This window comes from Thunnus maccoyii, chromosome 24 (genome assembly GCF_910596095.1).
Source record: "Thunnus maccoyii chromosome 24, fThuMac1.1, whole genome shotgun sequence".
NCBI lineage: Eukaryota > Metazoa > Chordata > Actinopteri > Scombriformes > Scombridae > Thunnus > Thunnus maccoyii.
In genome coordinates, this window is record NC_056556.1 from 10317931 (window position 1) to 10335195 (window position 17265).

The window sequence follows — 17265 nt, forward strand, 5'->3', positions numbered from 1 at the left end:
TTTAGACGACCACAAGAGGTCCCTTGTATCCTGGTGAGGACAGTCTCACTTCACGCTTTGTGACATTGTGGAGCAGCAACTAAAAAGTCTTTCTCTGGGATTGCTGAGTTTGAGTACTGCTCTTACTCTGAACAAACTCCTTGACCCCTGGAAGCATCGGTTAATTGCCTGCTAGCAGGTGCAAAATAAGAAAGCTTTGTGGTTGTTGGAAGCTGTATTTAGGCTAGCAGTTTCCTACTGCTTCAAGTTTTTGTCCAAGATGAACAAGAGAGGCTCTGAAACACAACAAGACACTGAAACGTTCCTTAAACTGACATTGTGTGGAATCTCATCAATGTTTTATTAGAATCAATTCAAGGTTTTCCTATAGACAACCAGTGTGGTATCTACTGGTCCATCCTACAATAAATAAACAATAAAGCTGCAACATATCAGAGGTGGATCTCATTTAAAATAAAAGGACAATCCTGGTCCTGTATATCCGTCTAACCCCTTTTCTCTTCTAGCTGCCTGTCTCTGAGTGTGTGCTACTCTCTAAATGTGTCTTTTTGAATGTTTTATAAATCAACTGAGTGAAAGTCTACAGAAGATGAAAGTGACTCTGAAAATGATCTAACTGCTCTGAAGTTCATATCAGCTGTGTGTGTGTGTGTGTGTGTGTGTGTGTGTGTGTGTGTGTGTGTGTGTGAGTGAGAGAGAGAGAGCGAAAGCACAAGAGAGATTTATGGAGAAGTAAGGTCAAATATCTTCTACCTAATAATAAATCACACACACTGCCACCCCCCATCTCTTATATACACTCTCTCTCTCGCTCCATCCCCCACCCATGTGTTGACATAGTTTCCATAGTGAGGGGAAGGTGTTGACGAGTCATCGCTGCATTCCTGGGACCATGCTCACTCACACACACACACACACACACATACACTTACACACACACACACTAACATTTACTCTGGGGGGTCAGTTAACACAGTTCACACTCTCTCCCAGTCCAATATTTGACTGCTGCTGCCTCGATTAAAAAAAAAAAACTGAGCCTGGAGGTTTTCAGAGTGCTGTAGGTACAAAGTGAAATGTAATCCAATCTTGTTGCTCGTCATCACGTACGACCTTCGCATTTCACCCGACACTGTCAACTACAAGGACTTGTGATGTCAACTAACGCATTAAATGTTAATTTCCAAAACTGGTGTGCAGAATATCCAATATGGAAATACTGTTTTCTGCTGTTTGCATGCCACAATTCATTCAAGTCCTGGGCAATTTTTTCTGTTTCTGTTGGTTTTAATAAACGGTATTTGCTTTCCAGGCCCTAGAGTTTTTGGGGGCCCAGAGCAGGATTATTGTAAAAGCAATAACAGATAAGTGTTGAAGCTATGAACTCTGGCCTGCGCAACAGAAACATGATATCTTTCCAACATGCAGTGCAGCATTTTCATTGTTTGTGTGTTTCTCTGGAAATTGCTGGACTCAGACCTCTTATGAAATTGTAAGCTTTACATTCACACGCTCGAAAATACGCAGTTTAAATTCCTTCCGAAATAAAATGGCTAAGCTAAAGGGCTGAGGGGACTTAACTGTGGGTAACGAGTGAACCAATCACAGCCAGAGTGGAAAAGTGCAGTATAGCCCCTGTGGGAGAGAGAAGAAATGAGAGTTGGTGTGAGGAAGCAGAGCGTCTGTTTCACCTCTCCGTGCTGCAAAGTTGGAAGTTAATTGAACTGAACCTCCTGCTGCTGGTGATGAGTGACTTGGCCACATCGACACTGTCAGTGAGATCTCACCCGGGGCCGACTGCTCTGCTCCGCCACTCACAGCCTCAGTGCGTTCAAAAGACACAGTACAGGTTTGAAGACGTCCATCAGCACATATTATTGTCCTATATGCATACCTCAACAAGTAAGACTGTTGAGTGTTTTGTCAGAGCTGATCTGTGTGCTTGGAAATATCAAAAAAGGGTCATGCTGTGAATTTACAACAGTAAAATAGGTGTAAGATGATACATAAACAATCAAAAATGACAAAACCTGGCTGTTGTAGCTACATACTGACTGAGACTAGTCAAACTGGGCTGCCATGACAGTCAATCCATGTTGTAGATGTTGAGATATTTCGATGGATAAGTGAAAACTTTGACCTGCTGGTGGTGCTAGATGAAAATTCAGGGGGTCACCAAAGTCATTAGGATTCATCCTCTGGGGACCATGAATGTCTGTATAAAATTTCATGGCAATCCATCCAATAATTGTCAAGATATTTCAGACTGGATCTAAGAGGTGGACCAACAGACCAAACCAACATTGTCATCTCTAAAGCTATGCTGCTAGCCTAGCTAAATCGATCATTGGTCCATGGTGAAAATGTATTATTCAAAGTATCTTATAAGGATAATGACAGAGAAACCATTTTCCAGAGGGTACTGGATGGGTGGGAAGCCAGTGAGGGATCATGAACTTGTCCCTCCAATAGAGACTCCAACAGGTTGGTTAGGGTGTTGTATACGCAGAGTTTGGGGTCTGAGAAAAGATGATTTTGAGTTGCATCATGGGAATTGTAGGATCTAGCATTTTTGGAGCTAGACCCATACTTGGGACTAAAAGTATGACTCAGGTTATATCAGCCTCTGCTGCTTCAATTTTGACAATTATTTTCCAAATCTGCCTCTTGTAAGACCCCCAACTTTATGGAAGTGCAAAAAAAATCTCTCAAGTACCTCTTGAATGTTACAAAAATGGGTAAAAATGGGATACAAATATCAACAAGAAATATTTTGGGTGCAAATCTGATTTTAAATTTACTTTGGCACATAATCAGCAGCTCATTAGCATTACCTTTGGGTGCATGGGGATGTAAAATCCAAGATAAAATGCTTTAATTATCTGATCTGCTGCCTCCCATCCGATCTGAGTATATTTCTGGGTGAAAATCAGTAAGTAAATCTAAGAGAGAAAACACCAAACTACTGTTGGCGGTTTGAAGCTGCTGTAAACATCAGCGTCGATCACAATGAAGACGAGAAAACGTGTCGCCTCTGGTAAACTCTGGGGAGAACAGGCTGCTTACTTCCCTCCAAACGCTGCTAAATTTTTCTGTCTGAAATTTTTTGTTATGTGGAGCAACCCTCAAGCTGTGACACGTTCGACTCGGAGCAACCAAATGTGCCATCTCAAAAGCAGCAGGAGTGTACAGTGGCGAGGACGAGTGAGCCTACCGGATAAAGAATATACTGTGCTGTCTTTTTATCGCACACACCACTGAGTCAATTAAGGACGACAACAGTTTAAGTTGTGACAAGGCCACATTACCAAATGATCCATGAGAGGCATGAACATACACACACACACACACGTAGAGGGACGAGAAAACTGGGTCAAATGGACCCCGAGAGAGAGCGAGTGCAAGTTAGAAAAGCCACAGACAGATCCAGAGCCAATCGACACCGGATCTTTATTTTCTCTCATCTCCACATGAGATGTAGATGAGAGAAAGAGAAAGAGTGGTAGAGAGAGAGAGGGAGAGAGAGAGGGAGAGTTGGATGGAGAGACTGTTGTTAAAGAGGTGTAGAAATCAAAGCCCAGGAGAGCGAGGTTTCAGCTCATCTGCATTTCTAATCAAGAGCGAGAGTGAAGGAGAGATTGGTGTGATGCAGAGAAGTGGAGAGAGAGAGAGAGAGAGAGAGAGAGAGAGATGCAATGGAGGAGATGGAGAATGAAAAATGGAGCAAACAGCAGAGAGATGGAGTGAAAGAGAGACTGGTGACAAACGGAGGGAGAGAGAATAAACACACAGAAAATAAATCCCGTAAGACTAACAAGAGGATGGGAGACGCAGTAAGAAAGACATGGAGGCAAAGGGAAGAGATATAGCCGCGGCCCAATGTTGAATTATAAAACATTTATTCTGCTAGAAGTTTTTGAAGTTGTTTTTTTTTTTTTTTTTCAGATGTTTGGAAGCATAGAAAAACCTGATTGATGGCTTGCCCAGAGACGGAGAAGAAAAACCAAATTGGCCCACATTTGTCACAAGTCTCCTAGCAGGAACTCTGATCATGACCACATCAGATCCTCTGGAAAAACTCTGCAGCCACATTTTCAAAAAGGAAGTAGGGGGCAAATGTGGGCCAAACTGGGCTACCCTTCAGACTTACATAACTACCAGTTTATTAAGACAATAAATCAACTCTGCTACTCTCAACATGTAATACAAAGACATAAATGTAGTCTTGGGTGAAGCAGAGTGACGTTATGAACCCGAGTCTGAAGCCCCGCTACAAAATGTCTCCTACTTTACCAGTTTAAGTTTGATTTTGTTACCAATATCTTTCTGGACAATTTCCTCTAGCTTTGGGGCTGAAAGAGAGAAGAGGAGATGATAAAAATGTGAAAAGCTCATCTGAGTCGTCTTCAATTATTATCAATAAGCTTAACAAGCTTAGTAGTTTTAGACTTTTGCCTCGGGTGTCCTTTCTCAGGCAACATGAAGGCTGCACTGTCATCTTTTAGGAGGACAACCTGCAGACACTACACAGGGCTTTAAAAAGTATTTCCACTTGCTCTGCGTGTTTTCCATGTTAAAAAAATACAATAATTTGATTTATATCTTTATTTACATTCCTAAAAAGATGCTAGGATTGAACATCAATCAAAGATAAAGCACAATTCTTTGTGGTTAAATTGGAAATACAATATTATGTACCATTAAGTATCAGGTCTCTGAACGTGATTTTAAGTAGATTAGAGTATCTACAATACAGAGATTTACATAAATTTTCAAAATATTCTTTGTTTTGGTATACTACCATTATTATGGGAACCACAGTCACTAATTTCATCATACTTCTTGTTTTCTAGATTAATATAAATGCATGAATGCGGGAAATAGTATTTACTTTGTTTTTAAAATGTTTTTTTGTGACTTTGTGGTCTACCCCCCACTTCTGAAACAATACCTACACCCATGGCTACTTCTTTACTCTGTAATTAAATGTATTATTAACTCACAGAGCAGCAGCAGGAGCTCTGATTGGCCAGCTGTTGAGTTCTCAGCTGGCCAACCTGTTGCTGCTCCGTGGGTTCGACTTGATTGAAATTTCAGTAGGCACACAGTTTTCACACAGTTCATGTCTTTAAATCTGTAGTTATGTTTAAAAGAATAGCTCAACATTTTGGGAAAAACGCTTTCTTTGCTTTGCTTTCTTTCCGAGAGCGAGATAAGATCAGTTTCATGTTTGTGTGTTAAGTACAGAGCTGGAGTCAGGACATAGTCAAAGGGGAAAGTTCAAAAATACACCTACATTCAACCCTGCAGCTCACTAGGTAACATGTATCTCATTTGTTTAATCTGTACACAAACAGAAAGATAAAACTCTCTCTGTGTATTTCTTTATCAAATAAACTGATGACAGCACCTGCGCCTTCTTTTTTTTTAACAATCAGTTAGTTTGTCTCAGCAATACCAATCACTTTTTCAACTGTGACAAGCATTTTCAAGACGAAACAGCACACACTGAGATCACTGTAGCTTTTGCTTGTTTGTCAATCCCATTTTTACCACATTAAATATAGAAAAACTGCATGATTTAAAAAGTGTAAATGCTGTTCGATACTGAAAATCATCCTTCTCGCCAAAAAAACACAGTAATATCAGAATATACAAAATAATTTACAAAGGGGATACATCTTACAAATCTATTTATTTAAAAAACATCATCATGATTCATCATACTCATTGCAATAAAATGACAAAAGAAAAAGACACTGGGGAAGTCTTGCAGTGGTATGTTCAGTAGTGTGTATCAGTGCTACTTTGTGTGTGTGTGTTAACTGTTAAGAGCATTTGGCACAGAGCCCTGTTATTCACCTGTGTCCTCAAGTATGTGTGTGAATGTGTGTGTGTGCGTGTGTGTGTGTCGGTGGGGGTTTATGTGTGTATTAGTTGCAAAAACTACTATATTTAAATACTGCAACAGCACTATCACAGAGAGGCACACACACCTGTGGAGTGGGTGTATGAAGACCTATGGGAAGTTTCTGAAATAACTGTCACCATCAATCAAGCCAAAACACATATTCGTTATCAATATTTGGACCACTTGTTGTCTCTAAGTGAAGAAAATTAACCAGCATGGACATCCAATGTCATCCAATAGGAATGTTGTAGTTTTTCCTTTGCTGGATGAAATCTGCAGCTATTTTGATTTAGGACAAATTTGATTCAAAAAGTTCAAGAGAAGTCAGAAGTGCTTTGCAGAAGTTATTCTAAAATTAACCTTTCTGAACTATGGATTCAATTGTACATATATGCATACAGGATGACAACATTTGTACAGGTTTGTCTTGTTGTTTCCTGTAGCTGAAGGTGTCACAAATTTGTGTGACTATGAAATAAATCTTTAGAGTACCATCATTCAGAGATGCAGTATTTATGGATTTGGGGAAGCAGTGTTAACCACTTTGCGCTGGCTGTCTGGCCAGCCCGAATCTGAGGCGGTTTTGTGACATTTTTTAGTCAGAGCTGAGAAGGGGATACATGCATTGTTTGAATATGTAACATCTGATCTGGTAACAACAGTTTAAAACTACGGTTCAACTTAACTTTGAATATTTTAGCGCTGATTGAGGGTGAACGATATGTCATGAGTACAGCTTTACATCAGCTGTGACTTGACAACAGTCAGATATTGCTCATTAAGTTCTTACATTTGCTTAAAATACTTGTCAAAACATCAAACAAAGCCCAGTCGGTTAAGGAGGAAACAGCCTGGCACATCTTTCTACAAATCTAACAGGTCTGTTTGGATCCTGCTGGGTTTGGAGAGAAACATCCTCACTGTGTATGTGTAGTGGCTGAAACTGTAAGTGTGTGTTCACACAGCAGTCAACATGATACAACAGTCACCACAAGTTCATTCATTTGCTATAAAAACACCACAGAGACTCAACAGATGTCAGCTGATACAAGTTGGGCACCGCTGTCTGCGGCAGATTTCTCTTGTTTTTCTACAGATATGTTTTTCTATTTCACCTGTTAAGTGCAAGATAAGCCTCCCAGTTTTCTACAACTTTTCTCTGAAAGAGTAGAGAAACAAATATCTAAAAATATTTGGAGAAGGGCTGCATCCATTGTTGGGAGTTGAAATCTCTGAAACCAGATTTTTGTAGCCAGTTAGCTGCATTAAAGGAACAGTTTGACATTTTGAGAAATATGCTTGTTGCCAGGGATAGGTCTGGGATGTAGCCTAGCTTAGCACAAAGACTGGAAACAAGGGAAAACTGCTAGCCTAGCTACACCAACATGCCTGTCAACAATTTCAAAGTCTCATTTATGTTTGTTGTGTAAAATGAGTGATAATGAGAGCGAGGAGCGATTATTACAGGAGCAGTGACTCAAAGAAGTGATCAATAGTCCCATTCTCCCATTGAGATTGTTGGATGTACTGGTGGCTTTAGCAAAACAGCAAAAAGGCTAGGCTATAGTTTCCCCCTACTTCCAGTCTTTATGCTAAGCTAGGCTAAACATCTTAAATCTCTATACTGGGCAGAGATATAACAGATATCAATCTTTTCATCTGAGTCTGGGTAAGATGGCAAACAAAAGAATTTCCCATAATGTTAAGACTGCTCCTTTAACTCAAGTGTTTAAAGGAATATTTTGGCAAATACACTTATTTGCTTTATTTCTGAGAGTGAGGTCAGAAGATTGATACCAATCATGTCTGGAGAAAGCAAAGCTGGAGTCAGGACATGGTTAGCTTAGCTTAGCATAAAGAGCATGGCTAGCATGGCTCTCTCAAATGAAAAAATATGCCTACTAACACCTTTAAAGCTCATGAATGAACATGTGTCTTGTTTGTTTAACCCTTTACATGAACAGAAATGTAAAAACAGAATTACATGCTTTAACTACTTATTGATGAAAAACAGTTTATCCATCTGTGCAGCCAAGAAATACTTAGCAATATACATCTTCCCATCAAACAAAAGTGTGCCTTTAGGATAAAACAAACAAGCTACAATGTATTAATTAGTCAGTTTTAGTGCTGCTGGTTGGAGTCTTTTTTCACTTGAAATGACCCAGGCTAGCTGTTTCCCTTTGTTTCAAGTCTTAATGCTAAGCTAAGCTAAACACCTGAATGACTCCAGCTTTGAACTAAGTGTACAAACAGACTGGTATCGATCTTCTCATCTAACTCTCAGCAAGAAAGCAAATAAGAGACAGTATTTCCCAAAAATATTGAACTGTTCCTTTAAAAAGCAAAACTGAAGCTGAGAAACATGAAGCTGCAAACCACTGACAGACCGTAGAAGCAATGTGAGCCTCTTGCACCACCCACATTCAAATCATTTTGCTCACACTGTGAACACATGAAAGTCTAGATTAGTGGAGTGTCAGCTCAGTTTAAAAATCTGGATGTAGGAGACTTTGATGCCATCAAAATATAACCTGGAAAAGGCTTGTGTTGCTCGTGGATGACATCAGTCTGGCATTATAAAACACTTCATGCAACTCTTTGTCTCACATACTGTAGCACAGCACTCACACAGTGTACGAAACACACACAAGACTGTGGCAAAATAACAGCTGGGTACATTTCTGAATATTTATAAAACAAGAGTGCTTGCTGTCACCACTTTTAGTGGCTGTTCAAGTGTTGATCTGGCAATATGAACCAAGCACACCTCCATTAGTTCAAATATTGGCACCACTTATAGTATTGTCGCACACACAAACACACTAACTGCATATCTCCTTGTAAAGCTTAAAAATGTCTCTCATATTTTTAAAATCTCTTAATTTTCAAAAAACTAGAGTCGAGAATAAAGGTAAATATTGTCCTTTTGTTAAGGTAGGAATACTCTGGGTTGGTAGTTGTAGTGCAATACCTCTCGTGTGGAAAGCACGCTCGTTTTTCTAGGACTACTTCCACCTTTAAGAACGTGACGGTTCCTCCACAGTCTCCACAGAAATGAGGCTCAGGCTGCCTAAACCGTCAAGTCGCTGCAAATACAAATTAACGTTAGCATAGGTTGGCCATGTGACAGGGATATGTCGAGGTTTTGATTTAACCTCATGCAGATACAGTGTTCAATCAAACAAGTAAAAATGCCATTTTTGTCTCTCAAACTGCAACCACCCTTTGAATTTTCATCAGAAACAAAAAAGGGTCATTGTACTTCGCAGGGAGCCTTGGCATCAGAACAAAGCAAAAAAAAAAAAAGAAAAAAATAGTCCAGCCTGAGCCCTTCATTTGTTATCCCAAGTGTTTACAGAGGCAGCAGTTCTGTTTAGTGGTCCTTTATTCCCAAGTGGCAGTGATGACTCAGACGCCTCCTGTTCCTCAAAAAGTAAACTCTGGATTAATTCATAGTTTCTCGTAGTGCTGTGATTTTAAACACGGAGCAAATATATCTGTGTAAAACTGGAAGCGCCACAGATTTAATTGATCTTCCTAAAAACAGAAGTCTCAAAGGCTATTTCCCAGTTGGTGCTAGTAAAAGTCCCCTGCTCCTCCACTGCAGAGTTGAAAAACATCCTGAGCACCTCTTTAAAGCACTGCGATTGGTCAGTTAGGTGTCTATTCCCAAAAGCGATATGTCATTTTACTCCCAACGTCCGTCGCCCGGAAACAACTGGCTGTCCCAGTAATCGTCTATGGGCGTGTGTCTGTTGTGTGCGTGGTGTTTCCTGTGAGCGCTGCAGTGTGTGGGTGCGGGGGAAACTGTTTGTCAGTCCATCTCCAGGTCCATCAGTTTGTTGCGTGAGCGGGGAGTGTGTGTGGTGTTGCGGCAGCAGCACTGGGCGCAAACCAGACCCAGGACCAGAGAGAAGAGGCCCACACCTGGAGACACACGACAAGGTTAAAAACGGAGAAGACACTATGTTACCAACTCTACTCGTACCTCTACTAATACTACTGATAATACTAATACTGCAGTGATTCCCACTACCACTACTGGCAGTAATTCCTATTACTAGTAGTGTTACTACTTCTACTGGCACTACTATGAGGCTTTTTCACTGCAGGAACCTTTCCAGGAACCTTTTTAGGAACAATCTAAATTTAGTTCCTCAGTTTTTTGGCCCCATATAATCCCTGCTCTGTGGGTAATACTTCCAGATGGTTCAGAAACTATTGGGTGATGTTCGTGAGTGGACAAAAACAAACCTTGCAGCTCACACAGTAAAAAGGACTGAGTGGAGCCAGAATCAATATTAGGATGAGGGATGGACGATTCTTGTTTTTTTTTTTTTTTTTATTAATGGTAAAAACAACTTGCCCTAAAAATAGCAACATGGAAAGAGAGAGTGCCTGAATGAGAAAGAGCACAGCTTCTCTACAACAGCAAATTACAAAGAACAATTGGCATAGTTGTTTCTTCATGTGTGAAATTTTTTTAAGGCTGTTATCAGTTTAATTTTTGCTGAATATTCACAGGTCCTCAGATGCGGTGTAAAATCAGAGTTTGGAGAGAAAAAACTGGAGTGCATTTAAAGCCTCTAATAGCACAAACAGATCAGCTCCAATCTTTTCTCTAAAAAATTTGCTGTCCCTAATCTGAGAAGGACCTGAACCAGCTGCATATTAGTTGAATATGTGAGGCGAACACCTTTCTACAAGGGACTTTCAGTTCCTGAGTTTAGTTCCTGTGGCAGGATCTGGTGTGGTTAGAACATATCAGTAAGGTGAACTAAAACTAAAACTAATCAGAGTACATCTTTGTGCTCCAGACTTCACCACTCCACATCCTCTTTCAATGTCTGTTCATACACTAGTTTTCGAGTTCTGGGTTAGCTGATGCAGAGATTCCCCCATCTTTAGTCCCTGTGGCTCCTTAGTAGTGGGCCCTGTTTGGTGGAAAATGGCTTTTTGAGGGCTGTCACTACTACTACAGTTAGTACTACCGACACCACAGATGCCCATAAACTTATACATTATTAATAGCAACTTGGGATGTCTCCAGCAACATCAGTCTCAGTGCCAATTAAAGCATATTTTATTGATTGTCATTGGCTAGAATAAGCCTGATCAAATTCAGATTCTTATCTTATTTAAATCCACTGTGCACTGACGATGCCAGCTGTCATTCAGGTGTCCTATATAAGCACGAGCTCAGCACTGTAAGCCAGCGAATGTCAGAGCTGCATGAAGGAGTAATGATATAGTCTGGCCAGCAGTTTCAGTGAAGTTATCCACACTGACGAAGTGAGAAGGGCTTTTCTTTATTTTACCCAGTTTCTGTGACATTTTGCAGTTACTGCTGTTGGCTGAAAACTGCATTTAAACTTCATGCTGCCTCAACTAACCTGCAAAACTAGGCTGTAATTGTTTGTCATTCCCCATCGGAAAGCAACAAACAATCTCTACATAATGCTAGAGGATATTATATGATGAGTATAAACCGTTAAAGGAAAGCCGTGCTTGGTATTCTCTTAGTGCTACTCACCTGTCAAACATGTATAAATGTTGAATCAGACTTTAGGTGATTATTTTATGTTGGACAGGATCAGGAATCTAGATATTACTACTGATGGATGTCCTGATTTAGGTTTTTATAATATTCATAAATCTCTAAATAGTTAAATATCTAGAAGAATAATAATGTCTTTTAGCAAAGGCTAAAGCTAAAACCTGATAATCTAAGAATCAATCATCAGCAATACATTAATAATCACTTTCACTTGAGAATGTATGATGGTCATATTACCTATTGAGGCTGATACACCGTACAACAGAGGTAACTTTAGGGAGTCCCACACTGGAGAAGGAGAGAGAAAGAGAGATTTGGTGTTTAATATGAGCAAATACTGTAATACATTCAATCATTGTGCTGATACAGCACTGGATTCATGCATCCATTGTCATGTTTAAATATGTAAAAATAATCATCATACAGAGAAACAGAACCACACACACACACACACACGTCTCACCGGCAAATCGGACAGTGAGGAAGATCCGAGATGACGTCAGCTCTCCAGCTTGAGTCCAGGCTCCCGTTGAGGCCGACAGGTACCAGGGAGTGGCAACACAGTGATACTCGCCGCTGTCACTGGAAACCACAGAACATATAAAACACACAGTCACACACTGAAGCTGAAGTTTCGGTTGTCATAATCTTAATATAATGTAAATAAAATATATAATAAAAAGAAACTATTAGTTCACAAAGACGTTCACCCGTGTACACTACACTCACCTGTCCTGAGTGCCATGAATGTTCAACATGTAGGTGTGCGTGTCATCGCGCTCTATTGAAACGTCACTGGATGAGTTACGATCTTCTTTCCTCACGACGCCGAAGCGGTCGACGCTGGCCACCTGGGTCGTGGTCGCTCCGCCACGCAAGCGGGTGAAAAACCAACGCACCTCGTACGCCAGATCATCTGAAAGAGGCACACAGAGACAGAGACATGAGTTTAGTGATGCTGAAACATGTTTTAAGAAACTGCACAACTACCTTTAACACCACAAAGTATTTTTACATTTCTATTCCTAAATGATAAATTATTCACAAACAATGTGTAAACAAGACAGTTTTGAAATAGCTGAAATGTTTTTTTTTTTAACTTTTCATGGAGCTAGGCTGAACACATCTTGGACTTACAGTATCTCCATCCTGCTTTAATGTGTTTGTAATTTGCTTCTCCACAATTAAAAAGTAACCTGTGGAAATTCTGACCACTAGTGGTGCAGTGGAGCAACCTTCATGAGCGTGTAAAGTCAACTTTATATACAGCCTAGAATCACATATTTGTCACAGAGGGAAAGAAACTTGAAACTTGAAGAAGAGCAACAGAGGAGGGATCCCTCTTCCAGAATGCACAGACATGCAATAGTTGACATTTTTTTATCTCATAATCTTCTACAGGTTTAAAAATTTTTTTAAAATGGCTTTACAAGTGTTTTAAGAGGAAGGAAATACATTCAACAGCTTGTGTTTAGAGTCAAGGTGCTTTCAGACGGCGAGTGATTGCCGGCAGGGGCGAGGAGAGGCGGTGCGGCTGCCTCTCTCATGAACACACACACACACACACACACACAGCTCTTCACCGCTGTTGTCGGAGTTCATGATGGATCAACTTTGTCCAACTTGCCACCCCGACTTACAGTGTGACCATGGCAACCACAGAAACTACAGCGAAGGAAATGCATTTGGGAAACTATACATGAGCTCCTGAATGATGTGCGTTGGCTACCTCTTCACCAGCAGAGAACGATGAAGACATGTATTTAAAGTCTGATTATCCAGTTTGACATTATAAGGAATATTTATGATACTAGTTAGCAGAACTTACTATGTATTGCTTGACATTTCCTCTATTCACAGTGTGATAAGACTGTACTAGGTGGATAGCAGCAGCCTGTGGTAAAGCCTATAGGCTGGTAGGATTGAAGGTAGCTGGGTACTGTGGTGGCTACGTTGCATCCTCCTGCCACTGATTCAAAACACTGAACATCATTGTTATTGCGATGGAAAATACTCGCTGTTTTTCCTCACCAAAAGATAGTAAAAGTTTCTTTACAACAAAACTCCACAGGGCACATTTAAATCTTGTTTTCACATAATTTCATCAGAAAATGACATAATGCACAATAAAGTTTATAAGCCACTTTCGGTTCAGTGCTCCGCTGAGTTGATGAATTGCTTATTATGACTTACACAGTACGAGAAAAGACTCCAGTGGTAAATAACTGACTTTTAACAACCTCAAAACACTGTTGTAGCAAATCCAAACGCATAATGACACCTTCATGTGGAATTATTAGAACCATATATACAGCAAGTCTAACATTTACAGAGAAGTGTTACTGTACCTATTACATTATGGAAATTGAAGAAGAGAGTGTGTTATTTTTGGATGTGCAACGCAGCCTTAATTTCAAAATGATGACTACAGAACAAAGGAGAAAAAACAGATAGAAACAGTCCAAGAACAACTCCATTATCAGACGTTAAAACACACACACGGGCTGCTGTTTCTTCGCTCACAGTAAGATAAAAAAAATACAGAGATGGACACACACACGACATAAAAAGTGATAACAAAAAAGAAAGAAAACAGGGACAAGAGAGAATTTGTGATAATAGATGTAATCTTTGGAAAGGGGGCGAGCGAGCTAATTATTTCCAAGAGCAAGACGTTGTGAGAGAGAGAGAGAGAAAGAGACAGGCAGCGAGAGAGACAGACAGAAGCACAAACTAGTCATTAGTCTGTCAGGAAGAGAAGGACTATTAGCACTGTACCTCCTACACACACACACACACACACACACACACACACACACACACACACACACACACACACACACACACACACACACACACACACACACACACACACACACACACACACACACACACACACACAATAAAAACCCCATGGAGCCTTAGTCATCCTCTGTCATTTAGGAGACAAATAGAGGATAGAGATGAAAAACATAAAGAGAACATTTGCGGATGACAACGTGGAGAGAAAAAAAAAAAGACAAATGATGATGAAAACAATTATGGAGAGGAAAAAAAAAATGGCGAGAGTGAAAGATGGAGAAATGAGGAGGAGGAAAGAAGAGAATGGAGCGAATATAATGAAGAGAAAGACCGAGGAGGAGAGGAGTGAACTCACCCAGAGCAGAGTAATGAATCACATCTCAATTTCTCTCTCCCTCTCTTCCCTAATGGTTTTAATATTCAAGTGCTACATCATTAAAAATCAGTGGTAGTATGAACAGCAGCGGCAGCAGCAGTAACAACTCCTGGCCTTCGTTTTAGTTTGGTCTTCATATTGATCATTACCTGAAAACTCCACAGCGAGATACAGTATCTTTACACCTACCGGGCCGGATTTTTCATTCAGGTTTGCGGTGGATATTCGTGGACTCAAATGTTCCTTCTAGCACTGCTATCAGGTCAAAATTTCCCCTTAAAAAAAACATTCCAGCTAAGAAGAAAAGGGTCCGGGATTTTAAAAAATAGCAAGTTCTCGAGGACATTTGTGCTCTCTGAAGGATGAACCTGTTTTGAACACATCCCCGCTTTTCTCTGTTGCTCGCTCAGGCCGAATTTTGAAGTTTTTGTCCCACTACTGGTAAGTAAGTAGTATAAGTAAGGCTGCGACTAACGATTATTCTAGTTTCCGATTAAACTGACAATCATTTTCTCCATCAATTAATTGATCGTTTCGTCTATAATGTCACAACATAGTGAAAAATGTCTGTTATGATTTCTCAGAGCCAAAGCTGATGGATTCGAATATCATGTTTGTCTGATCAACATTCCAAAAATCCAGAAGATATTCATTTCACTATGTAATGTATGACACAAAAAAACTTCAATTCCTCACATTTAACAAGCTGCAACCATCAAATTTATTGGCATTTTTCCTTAAAAATGACTAAAATGATTATTCTGATTAATTTTTCCTGTCAATGCAGCTCTAGTTCTAACTACAGCAAAAAGATCATTAAGTTGTTCAGAAAGGGGAACATTTAGAAATATTGAATACTTTCACATATTCGCTTAAGGCAGCTTTGATGTAAAAACATTAGCTGACCTTCAATAACCTTAAAATAAAAACTTTAATACATCTGTAATAAATATATGTGTTTGATACATCTTGTAATTGACATAAATTGTAAATGCATCTGAATTGCTCTTGCAGATTACATTTGTATTTACATTAAATGCATAACAGTGACTATAATAGTTCAATAACTTCACTGTCAATACTGATAAAAAGATAGTTAAACTAACTCAGTTCCTCGTCTAAACTAGAAATCATAAAAAGTATGAGGGGGAAGGAAACACACCCCCCCCCCCCCCCCCCCCCATCATTGACGGGGACGATGATGATGGTGGTGATGAAGATGCATTAGGACAGTGCAGAGAGGGGGCACAGTCTTTTTTTTGCACCAAGACAAGTACAGCCGAGCGCTCCATCCAACCAAAGGGGAGGAAATGGGAGGTGACACTAAGAGAAGGGGTGAATGGGTCGACTGACCACACACACACACACACACACACACACACACACCCCTCCAGACTCGCTGACCAGAATCAACTGATGAGTAAAGTTCTGACAATGAGAAAAGGCTGATTTGCCCGTTAACATCCTGAAGAAAGCCCACATGGTTCCTCACAGCAACATAAAGACAGTTACTATAGTACAACTATAACTCTGAAGCTCTATAGGGAACCCAGTATGTTAATACATAGTACAGTTGTACTATGTAAGGTTTACACAAGGCTAAAGTTTGCTGAAATGGATTCTTGTTTTAATGCTGATGGACAAACACAATGGTTGTGCTTTAAATCCAGACTATATAACTTCTTAAAGCAGAAATTGCACATTCAGCCTCTTTAGAACATCATATAAGGGAAGTAAAAGTGTCGTTTCTTTGTTTATGGTGATTATGAACTGTGATGTGCCAAATCTTCACTGCTGATGGAAGCACTCTGACTAGCCATTTTTAACTACCAACTTCGACCCCACATTTAGGGTGAAAAATAAGTGTTTCAAGCTGTTTTCTTGTCCAACATATTGTCCTAATATGAGGCTTGCCTCAAAGTAAGCCTATACTCCATTGAGACCGTCTGTACGGGCGGGGTGAAGCTTTGCTGAAAGTAAGGACTCCCATACCAAACCAGACCCGTCTATTAGTCAAGGCTCCCATCGGTACATGCTTCATTAAAAGAGAACAGGTGGTTCATGAGCAAGATGAAGGACGGTTATGATAAGATAATGATCTCTTGTGGTGTGGACTCAAAATGACCTGATGTGAGAGTCACGTCATGAACGAACGCTCGGCACAAGTGACGGAAGGGATGAAGTATATCAGCTAAAGTTCAAAAGAAGGAAGCAAGTGTAAAACATTGTGAACTCTGAATTGACTGACCACCAGAGTTAATCCAATCCAAATAAGACGTTCTACTTACCATCACACAGGTTAGTTATTGAATTGCATAAACCGTACATAACATATGCATATACTGTATGACCATGGAACAAAATAAAGGCCATGAGATTTACAGTATTATACCCCAAACGTATGAAATCCATCAAAAAAGGATTTTGGGATTGTTGGCAACGTGTCAGTTTTACCTCCAAATAAAGTTGTCTAGATAATCTGGATAAACTGTTATATCTGAACGTCCGACTGCTTGTGTTTCTTGCTCCATTGTTTTCAGATCTCAGTAACTGCTTTGGTGAGTATAAAGTTATTATAACTGATAGAAATTATGGTCAAGACATCAAAAATCAAAC

At 39.9% G+C, this 17265-nt stretch overlaps 2 protein-coding genes across 2 annotated transcripts in view; both read right to left on the reverse strand.

Annotated features, from left to right (window-relative positions):
• Positions 1-17265, reverse strand: part of LOC121891932 (nectin-2-like) — a 933424-nt gene that overhangs the window by 559881 nt on the left and 356278 nt on the right. The gene's annotated exons all lie outside the window — the stretch shown is intronic.
• The window catches only part of ptgfrnb (prostaglandin F2 receptor inhibitor b), a 76032-nt gene continuing 63443 nt past the window's right edge, over positions 4677-17265 (reverse strand). The window contains exons 12-15 of the mRNA XM_042404603.1: positions 12201-12387; positions 11935-12053; positions 11709-11759; positions 4677-9841 (exon numbers count right to left, since the gene is read on the reverse strand). Of these exons, the coding sequence (XP_042260537.1) occupies positions 9729-9841; positions 11709-11759; positions 11935-12053; positions 12201-12387 (470 nt within the window). The 3' untranslated portion in view covers positions 4677-9728. The remainder of the gene's footprint in view (positions 9842-11708; positions 11760-11934; positions 12054-12200; positions 12388-17265) is intronic.